At 35.1% G+C, this 13,346-nt stretch overlaps 1 protein-coding gene and 2 pseudogenes across 1 annotated transcript in view; 1 reads left to right on the top strand and 2 right to left on the bottom strand.

Annotated features, from left to right (window-relative positions):
* The window catches only part of LOC124640026 (nephrin-like), a 281,934-nt gene that overhangs the window by 34,506 nt on the left and 234,082 nt on the right, over positions 1 to 13,346 (bottom strand). Inside the window, exons 5-9 of the mRNA XM_047177607.1 lie at positions 4,919 to 5,054; positions 3,409 to 3,617; positions 2,766 to 2,876; positions 782 to 985; positions 111 to 262 (exon numbers count right to left, since the gene is read on the bottom strand). Coding sequence (XP_047033563.1) covers positions 111 to 262; positions 782 to 985; positions 2,766 to 2,876; positions 3,409 to 3,617; positions 4,919 to 5,054 — 812 coding nt within the window. The remainder of the gene's footprint in view (positions 1 to 110; positions 263 to 781; positions 986 to 2,765; positions 2,877 to 3,408; positions 3,618 to 4,918; positions 5,055 to 13,346) is intronic.
* On the top strand, positions 7,858 to 10,385 carry LOC124640028 (annotated as a pseudogene).
* LOC124640029 lies at positions 10,427 to 11,939 on the bottom strand (annotated as a pseudogene).

Raw genomic sequence — 13,346 nt, 5'->3', positions numbered from 1 at the left:
TCATGATAGTGAGTTAAAATACGGCACATATTGAATCATCTACGGTCATCTACGGTAGTTACAAAGAACACTAAAAATTGAAATATTTCTAATTTACTCTATAAACTTACATTTTTCGCCATCCTCTTCAATTGTCTGTTATTCTTCCACCACGTGACGTAAGCCTCAGGTCTCGAACCTGTAGTCTTACATTCCACTTCGTACCTTTTATCTGCTGATACCTGCTTCTCCTTAGTCAATATATTCACCGTAATTGGCTTCACTGTGAAACAAAATCAAATATTAGACCCCATTTTACCATTCAAATACAGTTTTGCTATTCAAAATAGGCTAAATACCGTACAATTTTCCGAAAATATGCTATGTCAAATATTCATATACAAATTGACATGCATTTGGAAGCGTTAGAATACATAAAATATTTATAGTTTATTGAAACAGAAAAAACTAAATCAATTTTGGCTTTGGGCAATAATGTTTGGATTAGAATATTTTTGTAACAAAACTCAAAAAATACAATGTATTTTTCATTTCATATTTTCAACTTTTGCGTTCTGTCTCTCACAGGGACGCGTACAATTTCACGTTCATTCTACATAACTGTTTTTTCCCATATATTTTTGTGCATTACATTATTGTCATAGGTGTTGTAAGCTGTTTCTGACTCTTTCATTCAATTCGGTCCATTTTACCACAAACGCGCTACAAACTAGAACTTGCCCATTTATGACATTACTCCTCAACAGGACGTGTTACAAAGATAGAACCAAAAAATACTTACAATTAATATCTAATATTAAGACTTTGGTCTCCGGCTGCGCTAAGTTGGTATTGGAGGCCTGGCAGACGAGCCTGGCGTTCAGATGCTGTCGCCCCACGTTGGGGAAGGTCAGCGTGTTCACCGTCACGCCGTCAGGACGCTGATCGAAGGAATCATCTATCACCACATTTTCTAAGTACCACGTTACCCGTGGCCTTGGTTTACCTATAGAAATAAAGAAAATGTATCAATAATCAAGCACAAACGTTATTATGATGTTAAGTCCCAAAAATTTGTTGATAAAGATCTTCAAGACCGTGTATGGTCTATTTCCAGACGAATAATTACAATAAAAAAATCCAAAACATGAATCATTTATCAACAAAATCACAGTTCACAAGAAAATCGATAAAGTGTCGAAATAGATACATTAATTTGTCGATAAATATCTGAAGTTGGTGGTGACCGTCATTATTCTTATTGACAAATTGTCGCTCCAATCATAACGGGGTTTAAATGACTTCATTTTTCTTTCTGACACAACTAGGCTTTCACGAAGAAGTGAAATATGCTAAAGTAATTTCAGAATTAAGATGGCTATTTGTCTTGGAAAATATTTGAACATTCACTGTCTACAAAATAAATCTGGATTAAAAGAATGATCAGACTTTCTGAATTGCAACTTTAGATATAAAAAAGCAACTAGTTTACATTTCGAATTAAAAGCTTTCTCTTTAATTCTGTGTTTAATGACTGCATTAAATATACCACGAGCATGGTTTCCAGGAATATCAACAGTTTTAAAATAAGCGAAATGCCAAATTACCAATTTGGGAATCGCTATCATTAACATCGCAATTAATATTAACGTCAGTAGGAATAAATGCATCCCAGAATTCCTGACCCAATTGATGTCGAGTATAGATAATCGTAACCTGTAAAATAGATTTATCGTTATCGACAACATCATAACCATTCTCGTATATTTCCCATCATTAACGCCCACGAGTCCTGTGTTTATCATTTACGGTACCATTGTTCTATTCGAACCCAAATTGTATGGGTTTACAATGTTTTATTATTTATCATCGGAAAGTTACAATTATGGCTCTTAATTGGTCGGATGGCTTTAAAGATTCGTTTTGTTTTATCAATTATTTGGGTCATTAAGGATTAGGGCGGGTGTTGTTTTTGTTTTTTTGAATGCTGTTGGAGGGGTTCGTATATTTTTTGGGGTTTTGATCGACACTTGTTTTGTTACTTTGAAGTGTTTTTTTTGACAATAAATTATCGAATTACGAAAAACTGAATGCAAAAATGAAATTAGTACACCTGTCGAGTTGGATAGCCGTTAAGACTCATATCTAGGATTAAATATGATTTAAGCATCTAGCAATTTTGAAACGACAGGTAAGACAGCACTATCATTTATTAACACCATGTTTAACTTAAACGTATTTAACATTAAGTGTGTTATTTGAGTCACTTCGCCTAAAATAGTATCGGAAAATAAACGTTCATGAAATCTGTCCTATAGAACCGGATCCTGTTTGCAAATGTTAATTCCTTTACTAAATGCGTTCACGTGCAACACAGCTTGTTTCATTTCCTACAATTTCAGTATCTTCTTGTTAGACCAAGATTAAACAGCCTCTGAAACGTTTACTATTTCAGGAGATCTGTGCGTCTTGGATAATTTAGTTTTATGTGAATGGTTTAAACTGTTGTTGTTAATGTTGACTTCTTTTTTTGTCCTAAGGAGAACTGTTTTGTCTCTTGATACTTTACTTTTCAAGGCTAAGTGATTCTTGAGCTACATTTTTTTAGGGTTAGATTTTTCTAAAAGACAATGTAGTCGTCGTCGAGTCGTAGTCGCACGGGAGGGCCCCAGCTAAGTCTCGACATATTACATACCTATACTATATTGAAAATCACAAACAGGTCGCAGAAACTGAAAAACCATATTTTCTATATTAGTTAATAATTAATCTAAATGTTAACTCACCTCCTTCCACTTCACAAATGAGGAGGACATTGGAGCCTTCGTTGTAAGGCTCCACTAGTTTCGTTCTATCTCTTCTTTTTGCGTCGAATATTGTTGGACGATTTGGTGGGACTGTGGGTAAAGAGACACCATTATTATCATTATCAATACCCATCTATTGAAAGACTACTGTAAGAAATAACTTAGATATAGCCATAAAGATCTTGCAACGTTTGGTTTAGATCTTCTGTACCTTGGTGTAAGTGCTTACTACATTACATACAATCTTCATCGACCCATTTATGTACCAAGACTGGATACAAACAAAGGAGGTTATCTCAATCTTGCTCGAATAATGCAAAATATCGGGACATAAAAATTGTTATGTGCTATAGGTTTCCATCATCATATTTTATTATTATCTCTTATTTCTTTATTAATCTCTTTTTTTTCTTTATTTCAGAGCCTAGCTCTTGTCGGTGTAGCTCCTTTCATTTCTGCTTGTCGAGTACTAATTCCTGAAGATCCTTATACGTCACAACGTTCTCTTTAATTGGACTGATATTACATTGAACTGATATTACTTAAAAAAAAGATTCCTATTGAGAACTTACTCCTGTTTAAGAAGTCGGTTAATAAAAAATAAGGATTTTTCAATACTCACTAATAACAGTAAAATTAACTTTGAGGTTCCTAGTAGGCGAATTCTTGAAGTCTACCCTGCATCTATACACGCCAGCATCACTGGCTATCACATTGTCCACCATGAGGACTGCTGGGGTGGCGCTGCCGCGGAAGAAGGCGCGGTTCCCGAAGACCGTGGGGGAAGACCACAGCTTCGGCTGGTTGATGGAACGGCCTCTGATGTCGTAGCTGTTGGGGAAGGGTTGTATTAATGTGAGATTGGTTTAATGTAAAGATTTTGTGAGTAATAGTGTAGAGTGAAAGTTAGGTACGATGACTTCGTAGTATATCGTCAAATCCCTGTTTGGTCTATCCTTATGTATGATTAGATCTTCAAAACTACGCAACGCTTTTTCATGCGGTTTCCGCTATTAAGAAGAGAGATCCACAAGGAAGATTTTAATGCATAATTCCAGTGCAGGTCGGTAGTAGGCAATGTAATTCGAACGCAAAAAATTGCAATACGCTCACATCGGTCCAATAACATTTGTACTAAAGTCATTTAGGTCCTCTTCATTATAATAAACTAAGAGTACTTTCTAAATATACCGTAATAACAAGCAATGCTTCCCTACTTACCAGAATTAGGTCATTCGGTCCACTTAAGTACTATAGCATGTTTAGGGTACTAGTAATATTAATCACTTCAATATTAATTTGTGTACGTACAGGACCATTAGTCAAAGTGTTCCCTGTTGTTAAAATAAACAGCTTTCTATGCCAGCTGTACATATAATTACTTCAACGTTATTCGACTCGGTGTTGATATTTGTAGCTTTTATTTAAATGTACCATATTTCTTGATGATAAATAAAATATTATGTTTGTTAGTGATTATATTGGTGAAGTAAATAAATATCGACTATATACCCAAAGGCGGGATTGGAGCCACTTTTAATACTGTGACAAACAATACACCCAAATTTTTTCTTCTGGTCTAATTGATCTAGCAAACAGTAATATTTCAAAAATATTTGTAAAACTGACGATGATGCTAAAATAATATTTTTCTCATAGATTCCTATCATAAACTGATTGTGCAGCAAACCAAAAACATTTTTGCTGGAACCTTTGTATCATGAAAATAATATTCAAGTAAAACATCGCGAGGAAACAAACTTAATGGCCTGAGCTGTTTATCTAAAAGAGGAAAGGCATTTACTATGGTCGAGGACATTTATGTGCTATTATTACATAAAGTAATGGAACTAGCGATATACCTACTGCATTAAATTTCCACAAAGTGACAAAATATTTGGCACACCTTTAACAATTAGGTATTAAGGTTACCACTTAGACAATCTGAAATATGCGTCTTAAAGCTAGAGTAAAACAACTTCATCTGAAAAGAGAACCTTTTGAGGTAGCTTAAAAATAAACCATTTTCTTCTGCCTATACCTACTAACTGATCTTTAATTCAAGAGTTATTTTGGTATCTTCTCATCTTCATACATCATATCCTAGGTATTCCATTACAAAATCCTTTTACCTGTACAAAGGCTGATCACCATCCGACTCCTTGAACCACAGCACCATCACCACGTCGTCGTCTGAGTGAAGAGGCTGGATGTCGCACGGCAGTGACGCCTTCTTCCCCAACACTCCTTGAACGTCTGATGTTGGCACTGATGGAGAAAGGTTACAATTAGTACTGTAGAGGTCTTATTCCTGTTTAAATTAATGTTGGTGCAAAAGAGGGACAAACATTTCAATATTATTCTTTTAAAAACGAATAGTAGGTTTTATGCATGTGATTGTCAGTTCTGCCATCAGGTAACTAGCGCTATTTGTGACCCGCGGATGCCCCTCAAACTGAAGGGCAAAATTTACAAATCCGTCATTAGACCTGTCGTCCTGTATGGATCGGAGTGTTGGGCATTGAAAAGACGGACGAGAAGAGAGTGCATGTAACAGAAATGAGAATGCTGAGATGGATGTGTGGTGTTACAAGAATGGATAAAGTGAGGAATGATTACATTAGAGGAAGTCTGAAAGTAGCGCCAGTTACAGAAAAGATGAGAAGTAGAAGATTGTCGTGGTATGGACATGTAATGAGGAGGGATGATACGCATGCAACAAAGTGTGTGCTAAGTATGAATGTAGATGGATGGAGAGGAAGAGGAAGACCTAAGAAAAGATGGATGGATTGCCTGAAAGATGATATGAATAGGAAGGGAGTGAGTGTCAGTATGACGAGTGACAGGGGAAAATGGAAGAAAATGACATATTGCGCCGACCCCAAGTAATATTTGGGAACAGGGCAGGAGAAAGAAGATTGTCAGTTCTGCCATCAGGATTTTTTAATTGAAGTAGAAGATAGTTTCCAGGTCCCTGCAGTACTGATCTTAAATCTTGATCCAAAGAGAGGAGTGTCATAAAATTAACTGGTCTGCCTGTAAAATCAGAGCTCCCAAGCAAATTAACCTATTATGGTTTAGTTTTTTTTGTGTCATAGAAAATTTTTGCCATATTTCACGAATATTGGCTAAACAACTTTAACTAACAAGACAAAGTTTAGAAGCTGAACTATTTGATACCCTACCAGTTTAACCAAGTAGTTCACCAGTGGACGACAGATGGCAGAGAGAATAATTGCTAACCTCAGTTACAGTAACTCCGTAATAGGATTGCACTGGCAACATAATTGACTTGCACACTGATTCAAATTGTGACACTTAACCTACATTCTTGGAACTTCGAGCAAATGGAATCTTCCATTTCTAAAGCAACTGTCATTTCATGCCTTCGTGACTATAAGTTCCTTTATGCCTTAACTTTGTTTGGGCCATCCTCAACAGTCTTTTTGTTATCCTACCGTAATGAGTGTTAATTGCCACGCTTTCTCAAGGCAGTGGCGACTTTAGACTTTAGTTTTAAGACGAGGTTTCCTCATGATTATTTTTTCTATGTATAATGACTGCATGGAAAATTGAACGACCCGTCCGGTACCTATGTACCTACCTACCATGGTATACTGTGATTACTAAATATCGTTTTAGGATTTTTCCATCCCAATATAACAGTAACACACATATAGTACAACGTAAAATCATGACCTACGTTCGATGTTATCCAATAAACCACATCCTAAATCTGAATATAATTACGGGCCCTCAAAAAATTCTCCTCATTTCCCGTCACGCGATTCTCTTTCTAAACGTACAAATTATAATGTCTATAATTGCTCACGCGTTCCTTCTACTCGCACAAATTGTGGTGCCTTGGGCAACACGCAATATTCCTTGTTATTCCGTCACGGAGTAGTTTTGGTGAAAAAGTAACATGAACATTGCTGGTAGGCATGCTAACTTCAGTAAAATGCTGTTTGATGTGTTTCAGATATAGAATTTGTGTAACAAACAAATGCTATGATAATACATAAAGATCGAAATTTATAATGTTCTGATGATTATGGGCCATTTGTTTTTCGACTACTAGCCAATCATAGACATGAGATCACTATGATACTTACAGTATATAACGAACAGTTTCTTTATTATCTAATACGAAACCGAAAATACTCCCAAAATAATGATTCATTTACTCTGGCTACTATAAAAATCGAATAAAGGTTGGAAGTATCGATTGGTCTATAAATGCTACATAAACTTTTTACTATCAACAATGATTTTATTCATGAGAACGAAGAACCTATGGCGATTATCACACTGCCCCGCATGATGCAGCGTAGCGCGTGGATGCGTTTTTTTCCGTTGCTTGTAAATATCTCCGTTTGTATGGAAAACACACATAGTCCAACACACTGAAAATGCATCCACGCGCGTTCATGCGGATCACGCGCATACACGCGGAGAAACATGCACCCCCGCCCGTAGGTGCGGGGCGAGACGCAAGGTATGGCACACTGAATCCCGCAGTGCCGCGCGTGATTTTGAATAGGCGTGACGTGTATATTTGAAAATGGAACTCGATGAGAGCCGCCATGCGTGAATCTACAAAACGCACCTACGCGCGTGTAGATGCAGATCTGCACTCCCGCAGGAACGCGCGTAGGTGCGTCGACACGCAAGATGCAGCGTGATGCGGGGCAGTGTGAAGATCACCTATATCAGACTTGCCTTGGCATACGCCCACAAAAACTTGACTATTTTTCTAGTCTATTTTCATATCTGTTCTCTTCTTAGAAAATAGACTAGAGCAAACCCGCCCACTTAAAATAGGCATGATGACAAATTTTTAAATTCCTTTGTATGATGTAGGTATACGTCTATTTTATATGAAAAATTATTAATTTTAAGAAAATGCGAAGTTTTTTTTATCAAATAATTGCATTTTTCTCTGTCCACTTTGAATCCGGCGCGAAAACGCTTGTCAGTGTCATGTCGTCACTTGTGACGTCACGACTGAAATTACAAGACGCAAGTAAACAACGCTCGTGCAATAATTAAGTTTTTTGTGTTATTCAATATGAATTCGAAAGTGCATAGGTGTTGTGGGGTCCCCCAGTGTAAGAACACATCCAAAACAACTCCTGATAAGTTATTTGTGTACGTTCCTCACAATAAAAAAATACGAAACAAGTGGCTTAAACTTGCAAGGCGAGATTCAAAAGCAATATTGCCCAGGGTACAACTTTATTTTTGTGAAGATGACTTTGATGTAAGTTATTACATAGTTCTCTAGATTCTAGCATAGTTTATAATGTAAATAACTATTTCGAGGTTAGGTTTCATCTCTCATTGCTGTTATATTACGCATTTTATTCATATCATATATCATATTATATCATTTATTGCATTCCATAATGTAGGTACATTAGGTGGAAATTATAAAATAATAGAGGAAGTCACAATTATGGACCCTGATGGGCACAGCAAAATAGTTAGATGAGAGGAAGGCGTTTATGTTATGTAGTAGTAGTATATTAGTCTTTGTTTATATTATAATTTTACGTATATTTTAGTTTAGCATAAATTCGTTTTATAGTTATTTTTCTTTTTATGTTGCTTTTTTATTTAACTTTAGGTTATTTCTTTATCAATAATATACTCATTGATTGAATAGTATGCTTTTTTATTAGAATTTGTTTTAGGATGTTCATGAACTTTGTGTCACTAGTTTCGTCAAATTTCAGTTACCAAATGATATGGATAATTATATGGAATATCATGTGATGGGCTCGGTGTCACAGATTCGCATGAAACCAGGGTATATGCCCACTAAATTTCAATGTCAACCAGATAGAAGAAAACGAACATCAGATGCTACACCAAGACCATATATTGTCAAAAAACAAAGAAAGACTTTGATAGAAGAATATCAGAAAGATTTAGAAGAAATAAGTACAAAACAGATGAAACTTGAAGAGATGTCATGTCGAAGTTCAGGTAGGTACCATTTCAGGTGCTTATTTCTGATACATAGGAGGCCTTTTCCCTACAGTGGGATGGTATATAAGATTTTACCTTTTTCTAGCCCTGTAGTGGGACATTAACAGACTGTTGTTGATAATGTTGAATACTTATAATGTTGATAACAATATTTTATAATGCCTATTAATATTATGCCTATTGATATAAAAATCATATATGATATTTGTTTGAGTTGTTATTGTTTTGACCTTTAAAATATACCTACAAGAACATAGCATATAGATATTTATATACCTCTCTGTATACCTAGTTATCTTGAAATCTTAATGATTTTTTTCATGAATAAGGTATTTAAAGGTATCAAAACTTTTTTTCTTTTTCAGCTTCACAAGCATTCATTGGAAATATTTTACAAGAAAACACACTTAAGACAGTAGATAAATCAATTCAAGTATACATGACATATAAGTTTAGAAGTAAAGCCATCCAAACGAAAGCTAATTTAGTAAACCAAATGACATCACCTCTGAAACCTTCAAGACAATCTGTGTCTACATCACCATTTAAAATTAAAAGTAACATTGCTGCTAAACCATCAATATCCAATGTACAGAAATTACTCAAGAAACATGAAGAATCTGATAGTGATATTTCTTATACACCATCAGTTACGCACAGAGATACATCACCGTCAACAATATCTCTACAAATGAAATCTACTTCAGACTGCAGCGAATTGATTGAAGAAGATAAAAAACAAGTTAATTCAAAAATTCTGGAATTAACAATATTAAAAATAACAAATAATCCACGTTTTTACATTGAAGTTCCTAAAAACTGTTTCTACTTAATAAATTTAATTGCAGAAAAATTACATATTCCTGTAAACCATGTACTTATGTGTTTAAGAAAAATTAGATTGAATAACCCATTCAGAGAGCTTGCTGATGATTTTTCAATGGATCCAACATATGCTAGCAAAATATTTCTAAGGAGTATACCATTAATAGCTAGTATAATGCGTCCTTTTCTTGTAAAATTAGATAAGCATTTAACAAAAATAAATTTACCTATGGCTTTTAGGCACAAATACCATAATGTAAGTTGCATCAAAGACTGCCTAGAAATACAGGTGCAAAAGCCTTCAAAAGCTTTAAATCAATCACTCTCATGGTCAGAGTACAAAAAAGCTAATACTATTAAATATCTTGTGTCCTGTACACCTAATGGTTAGTAAATTATATTTCACCAGGTTATGGGGGAAGAATAACAGATACATGTTTAGTTGAATCTTGTGATTTTATTAAGTGTCTGCAACCTGGTATGTGTGTCATGGCCGATAGAGGATTTAAACATGTAGAACCATATTTACGACAACAGGGAGTGCAGTTAGTACGGCCTCGAAGTGTTACAACTGGGTCTAAATTATCAAAAAATGAGGCAAGGGAAACTAAAAAAATTGCTAGTCTGAGAATACATGTGGAGAGAGTGATTCGACGCCTACGTGAATTTAATATGTTAAAGCCACATGCATGTATTAATAATAATTTAGTAAAAATACTTGATGATGTCATCACCATTGCCTGTTCTTTAATCAACTTACAGGATTCATTAATTAAATAAAACTATTTTTGTTTTAATGTTGTGTTTTATTTACTTAAATATTACAAAGAACTTTGGTATAGTAATGGATATACATTTTCTTTCCATAAAGAGAATATAACATCTAGAAAATTTAATACATACTTTTCATCATATGAAACACATATTATTTCTACATTTTTATTTGCACTGTAGCTGCTATCAGCCACACAAAAGTAGCCTTTTTTAAGTCCTGTAAGGTACATTTGGAGCTGCATCTGCACATAAAACTTAATTGTTGGTTTACCATTGACTATATATTTTTTAAACGTTTTAGCACTCATGGGATATTTAATTTCAATAATACTGTCTTCACAGATACCATCAGGTGATCCTGCTATCATAGGATAGTTCTTAGACAACATTAATCCACAGTGCTTAATTTTTTTTCCCAGTTTGGTACTTACTGTTTTCCTTACTTCATCTTCCAATATTCTACCACGCTTTATGGCTGATGTGTCAGGGAGTTTCCCACCCATTATTAATGAGATAAGAGTGCCATCACTGGTTTTGCAACGACTAAACTCAAATGCTCTTGAAGCTGTTACCCTGCCATATCTTAACTCATGCCAAAGGATGCTTTCATGTTGCCTTTTAGTTTCTTTCTCAATGCTATCAATATCAGCATCGGTCAATGTAACCTTTTCCAAAAATTTATCACAAGATGCTTCTTTATATTTCAGCACTAACTTGTGCATAGACAAACTTTCTTTTTGGTCAAACACATAGTCAGATTGATATTTAAGTAACTCGCAGTTGCTAAGTTTTCTTTTTCTCCCTTCCTCTAAAAACTTTTTAAATACATCTATCTTCATCTGATGGCACACTGGGTCTGCCATTGGATAACTCTTTGGCTGTTATAAATTTAGTGGTGGAACCAACCCTCGATAGTCGCGATTTCATCCAATAGCACTGTATGGATGTGCAGGATGGCTCCTCACTCTGACGATGGACCCACATTAGAAAGGCTATGCCGTGTTTACAGCCTCCTTGGGAAGCCACACAATGATTACATGCTACAGACTTCACGGCCTCTTCCTGTTCATCTACTATTAAAGTTACTCCATACAATTTTGCGTGGACTTTGTGTTCTGGGCAGACTTTACATTTTACCACACACAAATCGCCGTCGCGTTTCAGCTGTACGTAACTCACAGCGTCATCACCGTAGGATGGCCTGGAGGACCTAAAAGAAAAATCAATTTATAAATAAAGGGTAGAACCATGATAATAGATTTCATTAAAATTTACACCTGATAACAAATACATTGTCAAAAGTAATTTTAAGGAATTATTTATAACTAAAATTGTTTTTAATTAAACTAAATATTAGTTTTAACATAGAAGTTTTTTTAATTAAACTAATATACTTACATGGAAGTTTTTTTAATTAAACTAGTACACTTACATGGAACTTTTAACATTTCTAAATTCAGCTGAACAAAAATCTTTATTTGATGCGAAAAACTCTCCCAGCATTATGATATCAATTCTAGGCAAATTAGCGCTGTTTGCCTTGATAAATCCGGGCTCCATAACTCGTGTTATAAACAATTAATTAATTAAAAACAAAGATCGCAGTGGAAGTTCACAATAACGAAATGTGACGTTCGCGCGCTTTCGCGCGAGTTGTTTTCAGAGATGACGTCACGAGCTCTGATTGGTGTTCAAGATATCATGGCGGATTGCGTTATTTCGTAATTTTATTTTATAAAAATACATATTAATCACATTATTAATAAAGAAAACAATGCGCGTTTTATATTCCAAGCTTCAAGTTTAATTTAATAAATATATTATTTTAATGATTTTTGATTACTGTCATCATGCCTATTGTGTTCAAATGTTAAGTCTAACTTTGATAGTGACTGGACGGATTTTTCCTTTTTGTGACGTTAAATATTTATTAGAATTCCGTCTACCTTGTTATAAGATAGCATTTTTAAGCAATTAAAAAACTGCTTTCTTTCAGCAGTTACACCCGTTTTTCATGACGACTTATCCAGGCGCCCACAAGCAGCATTTAATGAAAGATATAAGACTGAAAGAATTGTTTAAATCGGTCCAGTTGTTCCGTAGATTTAAGCATTCAGACTAAATATTTAAAAGATAATAATAAATGAACTAAATAATCATTCTAGAAGCAATTAAACATAGACATAAACTGAGTATTTTCTAACTTTTTGAACATCGTTTGATAACACAATGGCTAGTTTTTAACCCCCGACGCAAAAACGACGGGGTGTTATAAGTTTGACGTGTCTGTGTGTGTGTGTGTGTGTGTGTGTGTGTGTGTATGTGGCATCGTAGCTCCCAAACGGATGATCCGATTGTAATGCGGTTTTTTTTGTTTGAAAGGAATGTCATTCGGGAGTGTTCTTAGCTATGTTTGGTGGAAATCGGTTCAGGTCTTCAAGGTCATCAGCTCGTTTGTTAGGTGTGATAGGAATGTTACACGCTCAGTTTACTTGCAAACATATGTGGGATCTGAAATTTGAAATACTAATGTCTTCTGGAACCACTGAGCTGGTCTGCTGTTAGGACACGAAGATAGGAGATGTAACCCTGAACTGCCGTTTAGTAAACCCATCGAGTTTGGGCTCGTTGAATTTGTCTTGACGAGTTCTCTTCATGTTTCTGATTGACGAGAACCTGATGCTGGAAATGGGATGTGGCGGATGAAACCCTGGAATGCCGGAATGAAACGGATAAACCGATTTATATTTTTGCTGAAAATCTAGAATGACCAAAGGTTAATCTTTGTTGTCTGTGCAATTCTCCCAGAGCTGGTTTGTCATGAGGATTGTTAAACAGCTTCTTTTGGCCGAGATCGCATACAGCGACCCCATCTTAAAATAAAAGAAATTAAATGAAAGAAGGAAAAATTAAGGAGCTCCTTCAAAAAGCATGAAATAAAATTAAATTATAAATTTAAAAAAACCC

Source organism: Helicoverpa zea, chromosome 20 (assembly GCF_022581195.2).
Source record: "Helicoverpa zea isolate HzStark_Cry1AcR chromosome 20, ilHelZeax1.1, whole genome shotgun sequence".
Classification (NCBI taxonomy): Eukaryota; Metazoa; Arthropoda; class Insecta; order Lepidoptera; family Noctuidae; genus Helicoverpa; species Helicoverpa zea.
The sequence above is the reverse complement of the archived record's forward strand: the minus strand, read 5'-3'. Positions and strand labels throughout refer to the sequence as shown.